This window comes from Nicotiana attenuata, unplaced genomic scaffold (genome assembly GCF_001879085.1).
Source record: "Nicotiana attenuata strain UT unplaced genomic scaffold, NIATTr2, whole genome shotgun sequence".
Classification (NCBI taxonomy): Eukaryota; Viridiplantae; Streptophyta; class Magnoliopsida; order Solanales; family Solanaceae; genus Nicotiana; species Nicotiana attenuata.
Genome location: NW_017676038.1, coordinates 24,860 through 45,204, shown reverse-complemented (window position 1 = coordinate 45,204; position 20,345 = coordinate 24,860). Strand labels below are relative to the sequence as shown.

Genomic DNA, 20,345 nt, shown 5'->3' with positions numbered 1-20,345 from the left:
CCCCAATGTATCAACAACCCAACAATCCACCCCCATTTCCATCCCAAGGTCCTAGTTCATCGAACCAAGAAATGGGGAGAATTGAAATGATGTTTGAACAGAAGATGAAAAAGAATGCGGACTCTGATGCTCAGTTGGCTTCCCACAATACTTCTATCAGGAATTTGGAGGTTCAGTTAGGCCAAATCTCACAATCCTTGAACAATCGCCCTAAGGGGGCTCTACCTAGTGATACGGTAGTCAACCCGAAGGGTGGGAACAATATTGGGCATACAATGGCGGTAACTACAAGGAGTGGACGAGGCGGTGATGTGAATGCCACCAATCAACAAGCAATTTCGAGTGATGAAGTTGAGTTGCAAGAAGATGAGGTCCCTTTGGTGGTTGAAAATGTGATTGATGAGAACGTGAATGAAGAAGTGAGGATTGATATCAAAGACACCAAGGTGGAAACACATAATGACGTGAACCCGTCTAGGGAACACGTAATAGACATGCCGGAAACGGTTGTGCCTAAAGCCAAGGCACCTTTGCAAAGGCCACCTCCACCTTATCCTCAAAGTCTAGCGAAGCAGAAAAATGAGAATCAGTTTAAGAAATTCATTGACATGATGAAGAGCTTATCCATTAATGTGCCTTTGGTGGAGGCTCTAGAACAAATACCGGGTTATTCTAAATTCATGAAGGACTTGGTGACAAAGAAAAGATCTATGGATTGTGAAACTATCAAGATGACCCACCAAGTGAGTGCAATAGTGCATTCAATGGCTCCGAAGTTAGAAGATCCTGGTGCTTTCACCATTCCTTGAACCATTGGGAGTGCCAACTTTGCCAAAGCTCTATGTGATTTGGGGGCAAGTATCAACTTGATGCCCTACTCAGTTTCAAGACTTTGGGTATTGGGCAACCGAGGCCGACTTCCATGAGATTGCAAATGGCGGATAGATCAATGAAGAGACCATTGGGTATTATTGATGATGTTCTTGTCCGGGTGGACAAATTTATCTCGCCAGCTAATTTTGTGATTCTTGACGTGAGGTCGATTTTGAGGTGCCTATAATCTTGGGAAGACCTTTCCTTGCAACTGGGAAGGCTTCAGTTGATGTGGAAGCAGAGGAACTCACTTTCCGAGTGGGTGATTGAAAAGTGGTCTTTCATGTGTGCAAGTCAATGAAGCAGCCCAACTTTACTGAAGTGTGCTCTTTTGTGGATCTTGTCACGGCAGTGATAATTGATGATACTAGTGCAATGATCAATGTGGAAGACCCTCTAGAAGCGGTTTTGTTAAATCTTGATGTAAATGAGGATGAAGGCCGAGTGGAGTGTGTCAATGCTTTACAAGGAATGGGCTCTTACTCTTATGAGCCTAGGAAACTCTCTTTGGATCTTGAGAATAGTAAGACTCCACCAACAAAGCCCTCAATCGAGGAACCTCCGGTGTTGGAGTTGAAGCCGTTGCCTCCACACCTCAGGTATGAATTCTTAGGCCCTAGTTCAACTTTGCCAGTTATTCTTTCCTCTTATCTTACTAACATGCAGGTTGATGCCACATTGGCGGTGCTCCAAAAGCGGAAAAAGGCAATTGGATGGACTTTAGCTGATATTCGGGGAATAATCCCTGCATTTTGTATGCACAAGATTATTTTGGAAGATGATGCAAAGCCCTCCTTGGAACATCAAAGGAGGTTGAACGAGGCAATGCAAGAAGTTGTGAAAAAAGAGGTGATCAAGTGGTTGGATGCTGGGTTGTGTACCCCATCTCTGATAGCTCTTGGACTTCGCCGGTGCAATGTATGCCGAAGAAGGGTGGTATAATCGTGGTGACTAATGCACAAAATGAGTTGATTCCTACCAGAACCGTCACCAGTTGGAGGGTGTGCATGGATTATCGCAAGTTGAACAAGGTGACCTGCAAGGATCACTTCCCATTGTCTTTTCTTGATCAAATGCTAGACAGACTTGCGGGTCATGCCTTCTATTGTTTCTTGGATGGGTATTCTGGGTACAACTAGATTTTGATTGCTCCAGAAGACCACTTTCACTTGTCCATATGGCACCTTTGCCTTTTCTAGGATGCCTTTTGGGTTGTGTAATGCGCCGGCTACTTTCCAGCGGTGTATGATGGCCATTTTCACCGATATGGTGGAAGATATTTTGGAGGTGTTCATGGACAACTTTAGTGTTATGGGAGACTCATTTAATGAATGCTTGAAAAATCCGGATAGAGTGTTGGCCCGTTGTGAAGAAACCAATCTTGTGCTTAATTGGGAGAAATGCCACTCATGGTTGAGGAGGGCATAGTCCTTGTCCACAAAATTTCAAAACATGGCATAGAGGTGGACAAAGCTGAAATAGAGGTGATTTCAAGGCTTCCACCCCCTACTTCTGTCAAGGGGGTTAGAAGTTTTCTTGGGCATGCGGGGTTCTACTGGAGATTTATCAAAGACTTTTCGAAGGTAGTGAATCCTTTGTGCAAGTTATTGGAAAAGGATGCTAAGTTTGTGTTCGATGAGAAATGTATGCAAGCGTTTGAACTTCTCAAGGATAAGTTTACCACCACTCCTATTATTATCGCACCCTGTTGGAGCTTGCCTTTTGAGCTCATGTGTGACGCGAGTGATGTTGCGGTTGGGGCAGTTTTGGGTCAAAGAATGAATAAAATGTTTCATCCGCTGTACTACGCGAGCAAGACCATGAATGATGCTCAAGTGAACTACGAGCAAAAAAGAGCTTTTGGCTATCGTGTTCGCAATGGAAAAATTTCGTCTGTATCTCATGGGCGCCAAAGTCATAGTTCATACTGATCATGCCACACTTCGGTACTTGATGACGAAGACAAATTCCAAAGCTAGACTGATGCGATGGGTCGTGTTACTTCAAGAGTTTGATTTGGAGATTGTGGACCGGAAAGGTAGTGAAAACCAAGTGGCGGACCACTTGTCCCGCTTGGAGGAGGAGGGGAGGCCTCGTGATGGCCCTGAGATCAATGATTCATTTCCCGACGAACAACTCCTTTCTGTGTCGGTGAATGGTATGCCATGGTTCGCGGACGTTGCTAATTTCCTTGTGACTGGTATAGTCCCGTGTGAGCTCTCTTCTAACCAAAGGAAGAAGCTCAAACGGGATAGTTTGGATTTCTATTGGGATCAGCTGTACTTGTTCAAGATTTTCACGGATGGTGTGATCCGAAGGTGTGTTCCGGAGGAGGAGCAATTGAGTATCTTAGAGGCTTGTCATTCCTCTCCCTATGGTGGTCATCATGGTGGGGCGAGGACCGCTTTGAAGGTTCTTAGTTGTGGGTTTTTCTGGACAACTTTGTACAAAGATGCAAGTGAACTTGTGAAGAGGTGCAACGAGTGTCAAAGAGCGGGTGAAATTTTGAAGAAAGATGAGATTCCTCTCAATACCATTCTTGAAGTGGATATTTTTTATGTATGGGGCATTTATGGGCCCGTTTGTTAGCTCATGTGGGAACACATACATTTTTGTAGCGGTTGACTATGTTTCAAAGTGGGTTGAATCCGTGGCTTTACCCAACAATAAGGACCAGAGTGTTGTTGCGTTTCTCAAGAAGAGCATTTTTACTAGGTTTGGCACTCCTCGTGCAATCATAAGTGATGGGGAATCTCATTTTTGTAATAGAGCTTTTGACACTTTGCTTGCAAAGTATGGTGTCAATCACAAAGTTTTTACTCCTTATCATCCTCAGGCGAGTGGCCAAGTTGAAGTCTCAAACAGGGAAATCAAGAGTATATTGTCAAAGACGGTCAATGCAAATAGGACCGATTGGTCAAAGAAGTTGGATGATGCTCTATGGGCTTATAGGACTGCTTACAAGACTCTAATTGGTATGTCCCCATACTGGTTGGTGTTTCGGAAAGCTTTCCATGTACCGGTTGAGTTAGAGCACAAGGCCATGTGGGCTTTGAGGAAGCTGAATCTCGAATGGGATGTGGCAGCAAATCTTCGTGTGGAGCAACTTAATGAACTTGATGAATTCTGATTCCATGCCTACTCCAGTTCATCCTTGTATAAGGACAAGATAAAGTACCTTCATGATAAGTATGCTCGTGGCAAGGAGTTCAAAGTGGGTGATTTGGTTCTCTTGTTCAATTCTCGGTTACGTTTGTTTCCGGGAAAGCTTAAGTCAAAATTGAGCGGACCTTTTGAAGTGGTATTTGTGACTACGTTTGGTGCACTTGACTTGAAGAACAAAAATGGGGAGATTTTCAGAGTTAATGGGCACAGGGTCAAGCACTACTTGGGCAAGATTGATGACAGCCACGTGGTGGCACTGCTCCATCTAAAGTGATTTGATGGTAACCTGCATCGTGTCGCGACGTTAAATCAGGCGCTTCTTGGGAGGCCACCCATGTGTTTTTCTTTGATTTTCTTTGTAGTATAGGATTTGTTTTTGGACTAACAGGTTGTGAGATATGTGTAGGATTGTTTTGATACAGTGCAGGACCAAATTGGGAAAAATGTACACTCTCCGAAGTTTGCACTGCGGCCGCATTGCATTTTGTGCAGCCGCAAAAGCCTTAGTGCGGGGGAAACATTTCAATGCGGTCCACAAAGTTGATTGGCAAAAAAATGGGGCTCTATGAAGTTTTCCACCGCGGCCGCAATGTATTTTGTGTGGGCCGCGGTGGACCACTGCGGCCGCATTGCATTTTGTGCGGTCTGCAGTGGACATCTCCCAAGTGCCTCATGTTTCTGAGTACCGCGGACCGCGGTGCCATTTGTACGGTCCGTGGTGGGTAGGTACAGTGGGTCCTAGTTTCTTTTTCTATAAATAGGACCTCAGGCCCTCATTTCAAACTTTTCGATCCTTTGCTATCAATAGTAAAAAAAAGTATTGTTCATCACATCTAACTGCACGAATTCAATTGTTGAGTCTCATTCATCCACATTGCATCTCATTCCTGGTACTTTTAATCTTTCCCCTAGCTTTTAAATGTGTTTTATTATCTTTTTAAATTGTTAGTTCTATGTTTCTTCTCCCCTTTTTCTTTAATTTTTTAGCTTAGGGTTTCATAAGTTGTTTAGATTAGGATTAATTACCTTAAGAGCAACAACTTCAGCCCATTTTGAGAGGTAGTCAGTTGCAGTCAAGATGTGTAGGTGCCCACCAGAGGAATTTGGCAGTGGTCCAACAACATCCAATCCCCAAGCGTCAAACGGCCAGGATGCAACAGTCGGGTGCAACACTTCAAGAGGTTGATGAATAAAATTCGCATGGAATCTACAAGCCTTGCATCTTCCAGCGTAGTCCAAACAATCTTTTACCATCGTTCGCCAATAATATTCCATCCTTTTATATGAAAGTGAAGGTTTGGTCCAGACTGGTGTGACCCATATACCCCAGAATGTGCTTCTTGCAAAGCTTGGAGTGTTTCATCTTCCCCTAAGCATCGCAAGAGTACTCCCTCGAATGACCTTCTGTATAGAGTATCTTTGTAGTAAAAGAAGCGAGGTGCACGACGACGGATTTCAATCCTTCTCCTCTAATTTTTTAGAAGTATCCCATATCTTAAGTAGTCGATGATGAACTGTCTCCATTCTTCCTTCTCAGCTTCAGAAACGGCCACAAGATGCTCGAGCTCATTTTCTTCATTTTCACCCTCATCTGGTGGCGGTACTACCCATTCTTGGCAGATAGTAACTTACGCTTGATTAGGTAGGGTTAGCGATGAAGCTATGGCAGCTAGAGTATCAGCCTTCTTATTTTCTTTCCTAGGCACATGTTGAATAATTACATCACCAATCCATCACATCAATTTCTTAGCATAATTATGATAAGGGCTTAGTTCATGTTTCTTGACCTCGTAACTACCTAAAAGCCGGTGGACCACTAACTGGGAGTCACCAAAGACTTGCAATTGCAACTGCTTCATATCAACAGCCATTTCAAGCCCAAGTATTAATGCTTGATACTCAGCAACATTGTTGGAACAGAGTTGTGTCAAGGTGAAGGAGTAGGGCAAGACTTCACCTTAGGAAGTAACAAATACTACGCCAGCACTAGCTCCTCCACGATGCGCAACACCATCAAAGTACATCTTCCATAGAGGTTGAACTTGAACGACCATCGCGTCCTCATCAGGTAGTTCGTCAGTTAGCTCACAGTCATCAGGTATCGGATGATCTGCCAAGAAGTCTTCTAATGCTTGTCCTTTTACAGCCTTTTGAGGGATGTACAAGATCTCTAATTGTAGAAATTGGAGGTACCATCTCGCCAGTTGATCACTAAGAACAGGTTTTGACATCACGAACTTGATGGGATTTGCTTTGGAAACGAGACGGACAAAATGAGCTTGAAAGTAGTGATTCAACTTTTGAATTGAGAAGACTAGCGCCAAACACAACTTTTCAATTGGCGAATAATTCAGCCTGTTTGATGTCATCATCCTGCTCAAGTAGTAAAGAGAGTTTTCTTTCCCCTTACTATTTTCTTGGGCCAACAGTGCTCCAATAGACCTTTCTTGCACCGCACATGTATAGTATCAATGGCTTTCCAAGTATAGGGGCTGCTAAAACTGGAGGCTTCATCAAGTAGGTTTTGACACTTTCAATGGCATTGCTACAAGCTTGGTCCCACTTGAAAGGAACGCCTTTCTTCATGAGGCAACTAAATGGTTGGCACATCCAGCTAGGTTTGAGATGAATCTTCTAAGGTTTGCTAGCTTTCCTTGCAGACTTTTCAATTCATGAATATCTCGAGGCTCAGGCATTTTCAAAATGGCATCCCTGAGTAACTTAATATAAGTGCTTTCTTCATCAACTTCTGGTAAAGCACTTAGGTAGGCGGGTCTTGGTTCTTCATAAGTGCCAAGGTTAACTTCTTTTAAGGCATAAACAATTGCCTTCACCCCTTCTTCAAGTTCCGGCAGAGCATCTTTTGAGTCTTCATCTTCTTGAAGGTCTCCATCGTTGAAGTATATGTGATAACATGGTGAAATATCATCCAATTTCTCGTCATCCTCCATTAGATATGAAACATTATACTCGACTTGTGCAGTAACATGATACGAAGAACCCACACTTTCTTCGTCTTCATCATGTTCTTTAATGTAGACCACAATGTATGGCTTCACCTTTAGTACCTCATCATGGCTTCACCTTTAGTACCTCATCACACGAAACTATGAGTTTTGTTTGTCGCTTCATTCTAGAAGGAACCATACTTCAGAAATCCTTTGCGATCTTTTGAATTTTTGCGCGAAGCAGGTGTCCTTTTATTTTGATAATTTCTCTGGAACTTATTCCCTTTCTTTAATGGACCCAATATCTTAAACACGGAAGAGTCCTCACGGTTTATTTTCCAAGTCGATCAAAGATAGAAGGATTATTAGAAGCGGCAGATTCATCTTCTACAGTGATAAAATCGATGCTCGCCCTTCTTATGCAGATGCGCACTAGTGACGCTTGCTTGTATCCAAACCTTCACGTGGTTGCCTCGTCACAGTTTTTGATGGGAGCTTCCCTAACTTTGATGGCTCATTGGGATTGTATCCAGATTTTGCAAATAGCCTGTAAGCGTTAGGATCAAAACCTTTATCTATTCTCTTTGTAGGGAGTGCCACATTCTGTAATTGATTATGGGCCACAAACCCTGCAAGTGGCTTTGAGGACAACTTTACTGCCTCAATTTGTTTTACCGAAAGAGTTAACTCTTTTAAAATGTTAGTTTGGATATTAGATTATTCACCTTCATCTTTCTTCCCTTTAGGGACATATTGGAGCGCATGAGTTACTTTCTTTCCATAGGACGCAATATCCCCTTTATATGATTTATTCAAGTTAGGTTGTACCTCCTCAGTAACAACTTTGACTCTACCAATAGTCACCTTAGCTCTTTTAGTTGTGGGCTCGTTATTCTTGCTTTTCATGACATCATAAGCTTTTAGCTCCTTCACAATGCGGTTCTTCAAGTAGAACTTTGCATCAACAAAGTGTGAGTCAGCCTCGGTGAATGGCTCGTCGTCAACAATTATCTTCTTCTCGACTACACCTTCTTAGTATTTCAAACATTGATGGTAGGTAGATGAAACCACTTTATTTTCATGTATCCAAGGCCTTCCAAGCAAGACGTTGTATGAAGTCTTTACATCAATCACATGCAGCCATGCACTTGATTGCATATCTTCAATAGTGATTTCCAACCTGATCGCACCTATGGCTCTTGCCCCCTTGTTTGAACCCTTGGATCATCACACGGCTTTCTGAGAGTTCATTCATGGGAATACCAAGTTCTTTCACAGTGAGAATTTTCAAGATGTTCACTGAGGATCCTCTATCAACCAAAATTCGATTTACCCTTTCATCACGCATATAGCCAACCAGGTACAACAGGCGGTTATGAAAAGTGTCACCTAGTAGAAGGTTTTCATTTTTGAATGTAACTTTTTCCTCGCACGTGTTAACTTCTTGAATAGACTCGATGAGTTTTTTTGAATGGTTCCAACGGTAGGTCATCACTCTTTTCTTCCCCTTTATCAGCATTGCAACAAGAGGCATCAATATCATCACGAGAAATCTTCATGCGAAACCAACATGGCTAGTAATCCCCCAAGGTCACTAGATGTCATGGCTTTTGAGGGTGGTGCAACTCCACTTTTGATTTCCCCAAATGAGAAATTGGATTCTGTTTCATTAGTCTTTTTACCATTATTTTCCTCGTTGGCTGTTCTATCAATTCTTTTCGTGGGCTCATTTTATGGCGCCTACGACGAGTCACCAACGTCCAACCTTTATCATCATCAGGTTGATCGACTTCAACTTTGTTGTTCTCCAGTAATCCTTCATCTTTACTTTCTTTAAAACCACATAATTCATTCGGACTGAATGAGCCAAAGGTGATAGAGACTTGGTTTGCGCTTGCTTTCTCATCTTCAAGCACGATCTTCTTTTCACGAGCTAAGTCCATAACTTTGTCCTTGAAGAAAAATCACTTCTCTAGAGGGTGGCTCACAAGTCGATGGTATTTTCAGTAATTTGGGTCATTCGTTTTACCAGCTTCATTCGGCCGCTTTATCTCCGAAAGCTCAATGAGATTTAATTCGATGAGTTCTTCAAAAATTGCTGGCACATCAGAATCCATAAATGGGTACTCCTTCTCTTGTATTTATTTTAGAGTCAACTTCCCACTTGGTTTATCTTGAAAAGAAGTGGATTTCGTACTCTGCTTCTTGCTCACCTTTGTTGTGAACTTCACAGGTGATGTGTTGATATTCACAGCTTCTTTGTTTTCAGATCTGGGTACAAACTTGCTCCATTTCTTGAATTCTTGCTTGTTGCTCCCTTTTCGAGGCTCATAGATTGGCAGCCTTTCTTTTACAGCGGAGGCCATGCTTAACTCCATTTCATGGGCACGAGTCGCAAGTTCTTCAAATGTGCTAGGCATGATACCTTGCAAGATGTAGCGGCCCCAATGCATGCCTTGGATGCATATGTTTATGCCAGAAGCTTTACTAAGCCTCTCTTTGCAGTTGAGGCTTGCATTCCTCCAACGATTGATAAATTCGATAACTGGTTCACCCTTTCATTGAAGAGTATTTGTAAGTTCTATCATACTCGCATTACGCCTCGTGCTATAAAAGCGATTGAGGAACTCTTGCTCTAGTTGATCCCATCTATCAATAGATCCAGTCTCGAGGTCTGTGTACCAGTCAAAAATATTTCTTTTTAGCGAGCGGACAAATTTCTTGACGAGGTAATCTCCATAAGTCTCAGCATTGTTGCACGTCTCAACAAAGTGCGCCACATGTTGCTTTGGGTTACCTTTACCATCAAACTGTTAAAACTTTGGAGGTTGATAGCCATTAGACATCTTCAACATATCGACCCTTGTAGTGTACGACTTTGCATATATAAGGGAGGACTTGACAGCAACTTCATACCTATTCTTAATGGTTCCTTCAATGAACTTTTTCAGTTGATCGATTGGAATCATCCCTTCAGATAAGACAGGATAGCCTTAGCGGATGCTACTTGTCTTGGGGGGAATCACTTTCTGGAACTTCTGGGAGCTTTCTAGGTGCGTGGGTGGATTCTTCTTCCATCAAGATTCCCACCCTATCTGTTAGCTTGTCGATTTTAACATCTTGATTTTTCATGAACTTGGTAAAGCTAGCGATTGGTTCCGTTAAGTTTGCCAACTAGTCCTCCACAGATGAAGTGTTTGTCACCATGGCTTTCATGATTGTCGTGGACGATGGAGAGTAGCATGAATTTTCACACAGATTGATCCTTGATTGGATCACGCTATGTGGCGTAAGTGGGGAGGATCCATCACTTGAAGCATCGTCATCTTTCTTCACAGTAGAGTGCTTGGATCTAGAGAGGTCAAGTAGAGCAAGAGTTTTCTTGATTTTTTTAGCAATATCACTTCCTCCTTCGGGTGCGTTTGTGGAAGATCTTGCTCCTATTGAGGATGAAGATCCGAAAACAGGGGTTGATACGGACAGAACTTGGGGTGCTTATTGTCCTAATGAGCTTGCTTTTCTCCTCGTAACTGGTCCAAATCTTCCAAAGGTAACATCGAGGATGTTTTCCACATCAGCATAGAACCTGGAATTAGCAGCCTTGGTGGAAGTGGAACTGGAGTTGATTTTCTTTGAAGCCATTTCAATGTTCTTAAACTTTGGTGATTGAAAAGTTGAGACGAGAGGTAGAGATTGTCCCACTAGGCATGCCAGAATTTGTAGACAATAAATTGCGTCGAGAAAATAAAATCAAGAGCGAAAAATATCGCAAGAATTGTAGTATTTTATTTTAAATATTTGAGTGTTACAATCTCTATGAATCCTCTAATTCTACTCTACAACAGTAAATAAAAGAGCCTTCAAACTTAATCTTGAATTTTATTTTATTTTAATCCAAGTTCCTGAGGCCTGACCTTGATCTTGACGTATTGTTAATCCAAGGGCTTGCAACTTATTCTTGAATCTTCGCCTTGATCTTTTAATCCTTAGAACACTTGAATGCTTGTAGCTTTTAGAGAAATTTGCGGCGTTTGATCCAGGAGCTCTCTCTTGCTTCTTGTTATAACTTATGGTGTGTTTTCTAGGTTATGAAGACCCCTATTTATAGTTGTGGGAGGGAAGAGTTATGATAAGAACAAACTCTTTCCGACCAATCAAATAGAAGTGTGACAAGGCCGCATTTGATTGGCCAAAACATGTCACTAGCAGACGTGACGCGGTTTCATTGGCCTTTTAATTTGACTTGGCATGTCTTGCCATTTTGACACGTGGCATGATCCCAGTGGCTCTTCTCTTTGACTTGGCGTGCTACGCCATTTGACACATATGGCACAAAACTGGGTCTTCTAGGAAAATGACACTTTGGCTTAATGAAGTGGGCTCATCACTTTAGCATAATGAAATGGACTAGCCCAATGGATTAAGACTTATTTATTTAACCCATATATATTGGACTTATATAATTAATTCAATTTATTATCCCGTAATATTTATTTGGACAAATATATTGAATGTATAGTCCAAATTATTTTATTGAATTTAATTCCAATAAAATTTATATGCCTACAAATGTATTTCCTAATATAAATGTAGGGTCTAAGCAAAAGTTACTAGGTTCTTCCGAATCCTTGAACAATACACTAGCTACGGTCCTAGCTATGAGAATATGCACAAATAGCCATGGGCAACTCAAGGGGAGGTTAGTAAACCCTTTGATTTAGGCCCCAAAATTTGACGCCTCAAAAGTTTTTAATAGTGTATATTATGATCGTATTTTTGCTTAAATAATATATTGAAGTTTATGGGGAAAAAAAGTACAAATTTTATTTTTTTTTAAAAATAATTTTGAATGAAACTACACAAAATTTTATATTAGTAAATAAATTATTTTTTCAATAAGATCCAAGGTACTATATTACAAATACATGACTAGTATTTTGTTAAAAACATTATGAAACATTTTATAGTAAAAAACCCAACTTAAGATGAAAGGATGCACCCTATAACTCCTGTTTAAAAACATTTTATTTATTATTTATGTTTAAACAAAATTCCAACATGTTTGCCACTAAGGATTGCATTATCCTAGGAAATGGTCCATTTTATCTTATTACGTGGCCTTCTCTCCAAAAATATTGCATAAGCCTGACTTCCCTCCCACACAATTGATTGCTTTCCAAAAATCCTGCATTGTCCGTATTATAGTTCGTATATAGTCCGTATTTATCTAATATTCTTAGATAAAGACTTATTACACTAGTGTTTGTGTAAGTAGTAAAAACAAGTAGTAGTATACATTTTAACAAAGGAAAAAGAAGAGAGTAACGATCATGTGCGGGATTTTGGCTGTTTTAGGTTGTTCTGATGATTCTCAGGCCAAAAGAGCTCGAGTTCTCGAGCTCTCTCGCAGGTAAAATTAAATCCTTTTTTTCTTTCTTCCCTGGTGCAATAATATAATCGCCCTGTTAATTGATGTTGTTCGCATGTTGCATGTAATTTCTTCGTGAGAGAGTTGGGAGCTGGAAATGATTGTTACATTTTATAATAATTCTGATGAATAGGTTGAAGCATCGTGGACCAGATTGGAGTGGGCTGTATCAACATGGCGACTTTTACTTGGCACATCAACGTCTAGCCATTGTTGATCCTGCTTCCGGTGATCAGCCTTTGTTTAACGAAGATAATACGATTGTTGTTACGGTGGGTGCTTTTAACTTTACGTTTACTCCCGTTTCATGCGTAGTTTAATGATGAAATGAAACTGATGATTGACAATGAACTATCAATCTATCAACTTCACTTAATATGATTCATTTTATCCTTTCCTCCATTTAGTTTTTTTTTCGTTCAAATAGTTGATGATTAATTACATGACAAAATTTCAGGTAAATGGAGAGATCTACAATCATGAGCAACTTCGCAAGCAATTGCCTAATCATAAGTTCCGGACTGGAAGTGACTGTGATGTCATTGCCCACCTCGTGAGTAATCTAGATTACTCATCTTCCAACGTTGGACACGTGTATTTGTACGTAAAACTATTCCCTGATTATATTATGTACATTAATCAGTATGAAGAACATGGAGAAGATTTTGTGGACATGCTGGATGGGATGTTCGCTTTTGTGTTATTGGATACTCGAGATAACAGCTTTCTTATTGCTCGTGATGCCATTGGAATTGCTTCCCTTTACATTGGTTGGGGACTTGATGGTAGTTTTCTATGCAATTTTCTCAGTTGAAGACTTTGCTATTTGAAATTACCATTTTGAATCTTTATAGTACTTGTTAATTTGGTATTGTAATTCTGTTCCTTCTCAGGGTCTGTGTGGATATCATCTGAGCTTAAGGGCTTGAATGATGACTGCAAACATTTTGAAGTTTTCCCACCAGGACACTTGTACTCTAGCAAGAATGGCGGCTTTAGGAGGTGGTACAATCCTCCTTGGTTCTCTGAGGCCATTCCTTCCACTCCTTATGATCCCTTAGTTCTCAGGCGGGCCTTTGAAAATGTGAGTTATTATTGTTGTTGTTGTTGAAATGGATCCAACATGTTGGTTCTAAGGCTGGATTTCATTTTGCAGGCTGTTATCAAAAGGTTGATGACTGATGGCGTTCTGCTCTCCGGGGGACTTGATACATCCTTGGTTGCTTCGATTGCTGCTCGTTACTTGGCTGGCACAAAGGCTGCCAAGCAGTGCGGAGCACAGCTTCGTTCCTTCTGTGTTGGCCTTGAGGTCAGATAATCTTGAGACTTCTGTGATTACAACATGAATAACGACAACACCTCATTCACAATCTGGTAAGGTCAGCTATATGAAATCTAATACCGATTTGCTTGCTTTCACTGAACAGGGCTCACCGGATCTCAAGGCTGCAAGAGAAGTTGCTGACTACTTGGGAACCGTTCACCACGAGTTTCACTTCACCGTTCAGGTTTTGATCTATCATCCTCTGCGTTCCCTTTTGTTTACCTAATGGCAAATGACATGTGTCGTATGTTCAGGATGGAATCGATGCAATTGAAGATGTTATTTACCATATCGAGACATACGATGTAACGACAATCAGAGCAAGCACTCCTATGTTCCTTATGTCGCGTAAAATTAAGTCATTAGGAGTGAAGATGGTCATATCTGGGGGAAGGCTCTGATGAAGTGTTTGGTGGTTACTTGTACTTTCACAAGGCTCCCAACAAGGAAGAGTTCCACAAGGAAACATGTCGCAAGGTATAAGAAAGTGCTTCCAGTTCCTTGTTTAAATAGGACAAGGAGTTGAGAAAATGTTGATTTTTTCCCTATGCAGATTAAAGCGCTTCACCAATATGACTGTTTAAGAGAAAATAAGTCAACATCTGCATGGGGCGTAGAAGCTAGCGACCCATTTCTAGATAAAGAGTTCATCAATGTTGCCATGAGTATTGATCCAGAGTGGAAGTTGGTAAGAAATTGAGCTCTAACTGTTGATGGATATATAACTGGAGCCACAATCTCTAAGACTTAGATTTTATCCATTTCAGATTAAACCTGAGCAAGGGAGGATTGAGAAGTGGGCTCTTAGGAGGGCTTTCGATGACGAGGAGCATCCCTACCTCCCAAAGGTTAGCTCTAGATCACAATATTCCAACTGAAATCTCATTTACAAGTGATTTGAATGGTTCTATTGTTAATTAAAACTAACATTTTCATGTTACATGCGCTGCAGAATATCCTATACAGGCAGAAAGAGCAATTCAGTCATGGTGTAGACTATTGTTGGATAGATGGACTCAAAACACATGCTGAACAACATGTGCGTTTTCAGTAGTTAATCCATAAATGTTATTGCTTTATCTTCTAGTGCTCGTTTGATTTAATAAGCTGACTGGGGAAACAAATATATTCCTTTAATAGGTGACCAATAGGATGATGCTTTATGCTTCACATATCTTCCCTCATAACACCCCGGTTACAAAGGAAGCATACTACTATAGGATGATTTTCGAGCGCTTCTTCCCACAGGTACTTCATTCAGATAATAGGTGAAGTAAAAATCACAAATTGCTTAAATCCGAGAACGTTGTTTAACCATGCACCTCTGCCATTTTGTTTTCTGCAGAATTCAGCTAGGCTAACCGTCCCTGGAGGAGCAAGTGCGGCGTGTAGCACCGCTAAAGCTGTTGAGTGGGATGCTTCTTGGTCAAAGAACCTTGATCCTTCAGGCAGGGCTGCTATTGGTGTGCATAACTCGGCTAATGAGAATAAATTACCTCCTTTAGCTAATGGGAAACTGGCCACAAAGATCACTGGCAATGTCCCAGCTATGGTTGAAGTTGGTGCTGCCCCTAAGCTCACAATTAGGAGCTAGCAACAGTGTTGTCCACAACTTCTTGCTCATGTTTGAGCTTAGTATTTTTTACTATTATTATAAACATTAGTCTACTACATTATTGTTATTAGGAGAGTCAGCAAGCATGTCTTTTTAGTTGTTCTGCTGCATAAAAAACATTAGGTCATGTAAATATGGAATAAAAAATCTCCTTTCCACTGTAGTGGAAACAGATTCACGGTTTTCTTCTTGATGTTATTGGAGTGGCAGAAATAACACATGTATACCGGGAAGGCAACACTGTAGCAGAAGCTTTGGCCAAGTATGGAAGCACCAAGCAACATTTATCAACGGGCAAGATAACATTATGTACTGGGAAACACCTCTGGCTTTTATTTTACCAGTTTTTATTAAAGACAAATTGGGGAAAACCGCAATGCGGTCTATCCCTATTTTATGTAATAACTAAATTTTCCTATGCTTTTAATATAATAGACTCTCCTTTCATTAGGAAAAAAAAAAAAGAAGAGAATAAGGACCTTGTGGGGGGGGGGGGGGGGGTAGAGAGTTAAGGTGTTGGGAGATATTAATAAAATATTGTTTGAATAGCAAGTCTTAGGAGCTTGTTAGTTCCTAAATTATTGTCTCATTCCCTTTTCTCAAGGCCTTTTTTTTTCCTTCCTCTGTCCTGTCTCATTTGCCCTTTATATAAGGTGCAATCAGTTAAATGTCATGTTTGTGAATCAGAAAATCAACCTAGACTTTTTATCTTGCTAATTGCCATTTCAATTGGGAGCCCCTGTCAATTTCAGAAAGATCCTTAATAAAAGAATACGGATCAAATATGAAATTTCCAAGAACCAGAATTTCTTTTGAGGTGGAGAAATGTTAGACATGGATGACTTAAGTCCAGTAAAAAAAAGGAAAACAAGTAAATGAATAGAAGAAAAAAAAAACATAAAAACCCATGGATTTGAAGTAGCCATTAGCCAATAACACCAAATAATATCTTTCATTAGCAGAACAAATCTACACTGCCGATTCAGTTTCACTGTTAAACAGCCTAAGTAACTATATAAACTCATTTAACAGTCATCTTAATTAAGTGCACTACGAGTGTGAACATTGTGTGTGTGAACATTTAATTAAGTGCACTACTATTGTGAACATTTTGTGTGTCCTAAAATGAATTGCATCAATAGGCTAGCAAAAGCTAAAATACTACTAATACTATATAAGTTAGTAGAAAAGGGCAGTGTAAAATAATTGGTTCCAAGTATCAGGCAGTCCAGGAAGGCACCAATGGGTACAATCAGCTTTGTTAGGGTTAATTCTTTGCTGAGAATTGAGATCACCACTATAGATAGAGGGATGTGCATCTTTCCTCATTGCTGATAACAATGTTATATCCAGCAAAAAGGGTGGGTTGTCCATGTCCCTTATTACTGTCTGCACCACGTTCGTTTGGTCTGAGTACATTCCAGGGTTCGTTGAGCCACTCATCAGGGTCGTTGTTACGGGGCTCGTCTCCCCGTAACAACTTCCCGATGTTGTCGCTGCACCGCCGTTCCAAAAACTTGAACTGCCCAAAAAAGTGACATTAGTTTATATAGTACTAGTAGTTATCCTAACGGTATGTATTTTGCTTAGCACTTCCTACGAGTCCATTTTATTTAATACTAGTAAATAAATATATTGTACGTATAAAATTTGGAGTTCCCACAAGTGGCTACCACACATGTGAAAAGCTTCTGTTATTATATATATACCACCGACGAGACAAGCGAGCCAGAATAATGCAACGGTCATGACCTCAATCTCAAGTGGTCCTACATTTCCTCTACTACACAGCGTTTCAAGAAAATGGTTTTATTTTGTTCTAAATGATACTCCCTCCGTTTCAATTTAGACGACATACTTTTTTTATTAGTCCATTTCAAAAAGAATGATACATTTCTACGATTAGAAATAATTCAACTTTAAATTCTTTATTTTACCCTTAACCAGAAGTTTTTATAACTTCACACAAATATCGCGATCTCACAAAGCTTTTACCCTTTAAGGTTTTGAGACCAAAAGTTTCAAAAGTCTTCTTTTTTTCTTAAATTCCGTGCCGAGTTAAACTACCTCATCTAAGTGGGCATTTGGACATAAGAATTGTAAAATTTCAAAATAGGGGGAAAAAAATTTCAAGTGAAAATGGTATTTGAAATTTAGAATTGTGTTATGACATGAATATAATTTTAGATTGTTTCTGAAATTTTGTGAGTGTTTTGAGTGAAAATTTTGAAAAATAGCTTTTTAGAATTTTTCAAATTTTCGAAAATTTCTAAAATGCATCTTCAAGTGAAAATTGGAAATTTTACGAACAATGGCTGATTTAGAAAAAAAGTGAAAAAATTTCGGAAAAAAGGGAACTTTTTTTTATGTCCAAACGGGCTATAAATTGAAACAGATGGAGTATTTCTTTTTCTTCTAAATTTGAAATGCTTTAGTTTAATGCAATTGTTACACATTTAAATTGTCAAACTGATTTTCTGTCTTCATGGACATTAGTAAAAGCATAAACACACTAATTTAGGGTTATAAGTTCCAAGTTGGAGTACTAGAGCACAGAGATGACAGCTAATGTGGGGGCAAAAGGCAAGCATAGGTCAAAAAGAGAAATCCAAAAGTGACTGAAATTACCAATGGATAACAATTTTTGGAGGCGAAAAAAAAAAAAGATAAAATAAGAGAGAAAAAACAGTTGACATACTCGTAGTGGTTAGGGGAAGTGCCCTGAAAAAAGAGTCTGGTTCTACTTCTGTCAATGTTGGAATCAACCCATCTTGCCCACGTTCTTAGCCCTCTCTCCATTGCCACTAATGGATCCATGTCTTCATACATTTTCCCTCCATCATCTATGTAATCCCACCTGCATTTTAATTACCATTTTCACCCTCCTCTCAAAAACCAGGCTAAACACAACAAGATTCCTAAAAATACATATATTTATTGTTCACAAAATCAAAATTTAAAATAATGAGGAAAGTACCCTTGTGAAGAGCCTTTGTGAGTCCACCAATGACCAGTGTTAAAAGATAAGACATCCACACCTCTCCAAGCATTAGCATTTCCTCTTATATCATTCAATCTAAGCACTCTCTTTCCCTGCACACTGTCTATGTCCACCAGATACTGTGCTTTGTGATAAGATATTGTCACTCCATAATCCTGCATTCCATTTTCCACCACACATTCATATGTTTTTGGACCAAACCACACTAAAATCTACAATATGAATTTGATCCATTTAAGCTCATTTGAGACCAATATGAATCCTATTAATTACATTGGTAAAAATATTTGTGAAAAAAAAAAAATTGAAAGGCTTACCAAGAACTTGAAAGTTGAAATGGGGTAATTCTTAGACATCTGCGTTTGAGCTTTTGGGACATCAGCTGAAATCAAACAAATTAACGACTCCCATTGATCCCTCCCTAAAGAATCACCCACAAACATCACTGTTTTCCCTTTCATTTTCAACAGAAACTCAAGCCCATTAAACCTATCAAGAAACAAAAACCACCCCAACGAATCAAATATACCACCCAAAAAAAACAAAGAATCTAAAAATCGAAACTTTATTGGAGGAAAAAAAAAAAAACAAGATTCAGGTACCTGGGAAGCTCACAATTCGCAGGTTTCCAACGGTATTTAAGATATTCAGTGTCGGGTCGGCCGTAAAGTTGACAGTTGAACTGAACATCGATAGCAGGGCAAGAAGAGGATTGGTACAATGGGTAAGTTTCATCATAAACCCAAGTACCCATAAACAGAGAACATGATGTTTGGTTCCCTTGAAGTATTGGGCTTCTGTGATTTGGGTTATTATTATTGTTATGGTGATGCTGCCTATATAATACAACTGATGAAACTACATAAAACTGTAATAAAAGAAGCCATATTAGAGAACAATATAATGAAGAGAGATGATCCATTAGAGAAAAGGGTCAAGGAAGGAAGAAAAAGAGTACTTATAAAAGAAAAAAGGTAGAGAGAGAGAAGAAAAGAAAAGGGGTGAGAAAGGGAAATAAAAAGAAAAGAATATGGCTTTGGCCTTTGTGTAAGGCTTGTTATTGTCGTTGTTGTTATTTTGTGTAATGTACTGTTACAAAGAAAGGAGGAATGGGCCTATGTGTGATGGGGAAATGGAGATTTTTTGTTGCAGTGTGCATGTGACGATGGGGGGACTTGGTTCACGTGCAATGCTATATCTCGGGGCGGATTAAGAGGCCGTTTGGACATAACAAACTTTTTCCTCTTTTTTCGAAATTTTTTTACTTTTTTCCGAAATAAGCATTTAGTTACAATATTTTCAATTTTTACTTGAGAATACATTTTGGAATTTTTCAAAAATTTGAAAAATTCCAAAATTATTTTTTTAAATTCACTCAAATCACTTAAAAAACTTCAAAAACAACCCAAAATTATATTTATATCCAAATACAACTCAATTTTCATATACCATTTTTATGTCAAACGCCCACTAAGGATTTGAATATTACAAGCTAGAAATTCTACACAGTTCATTTAATTTATCAATATCAAGATTTATTATTTGTATTTGTTTGATGAATTCTTTAGCATATATTAAAAGCTTGAACGAAAGCTATTAAATTCGGACGAATCAATAAGCTATACCTATATCGGTACCGGCTATATTGGGTCGGTTATGACTAGAATTCAGAATTTTAAATCTGAAAGGTGTAACAATTTTAAATTCGAGCCGAAGATGAACCTTTGGTGGCTGCCTGGGGTTGTGGCGGGAAATTGATTTCACAACTTTTGATGCTTAATTAGACAACGATTACTATTATAATCACTAAAAAAGTTGAGGATTTGGGACAAACCTTTGTCATCTAGCAGGCTAGCAGCTTTGATTAGATCTAAGTTCTAACCTCTTAAAATACAAACCTTGCACTTGTGTTCATTCTTAATTAATTCTACACGTTGTATTGACATAGAACAAAATTGATTTGCATATATCAAACCTAATTTAACTTTTTC

General features: G+C 39.5%; 1 protein-coding gene and 1 pseudogene across 1 annotated transcript; one reads left to right on the top strand and one right to left on the bottom strand.

Moving 5' to 3' along the window:
• The first annotated feature begins 13,068 nt into the window (after positions 1–13,068).
• On the top strand, positions 13,069–15,347 carry LOC109220691 (annotated as a pseudogene).
• A 931-nt stretch (positions 15,348–16,278) lies between these two features.
• On the bottom strand, positions 16,279–19,475 carry LOC109220692 (protein PMR5-like). The gene is made up of 5 exons (XM_019385149.1): positions 18,957–19,475; positions 18,672–18,843; positions 18,331–18,509; positions 18,052–18,210; positions 16,279–16,875 (listed from the first exon to the last, which is right to left on the bottom strand). The coding sequence occupies exons 1-5, from the start codon at positions 19,274–19,276 to the stop codon at positions 16,533–16,535; spliced, it is 1,173 nt and encodes a 390-aa protein (XP_019240694.1). The 5' UTR covers positions 19,277–19,475; the 3' UTR covers positions 16,279–16,532.
• Positions 19,476–20,345: the final 870 nt, after the last annotated feature.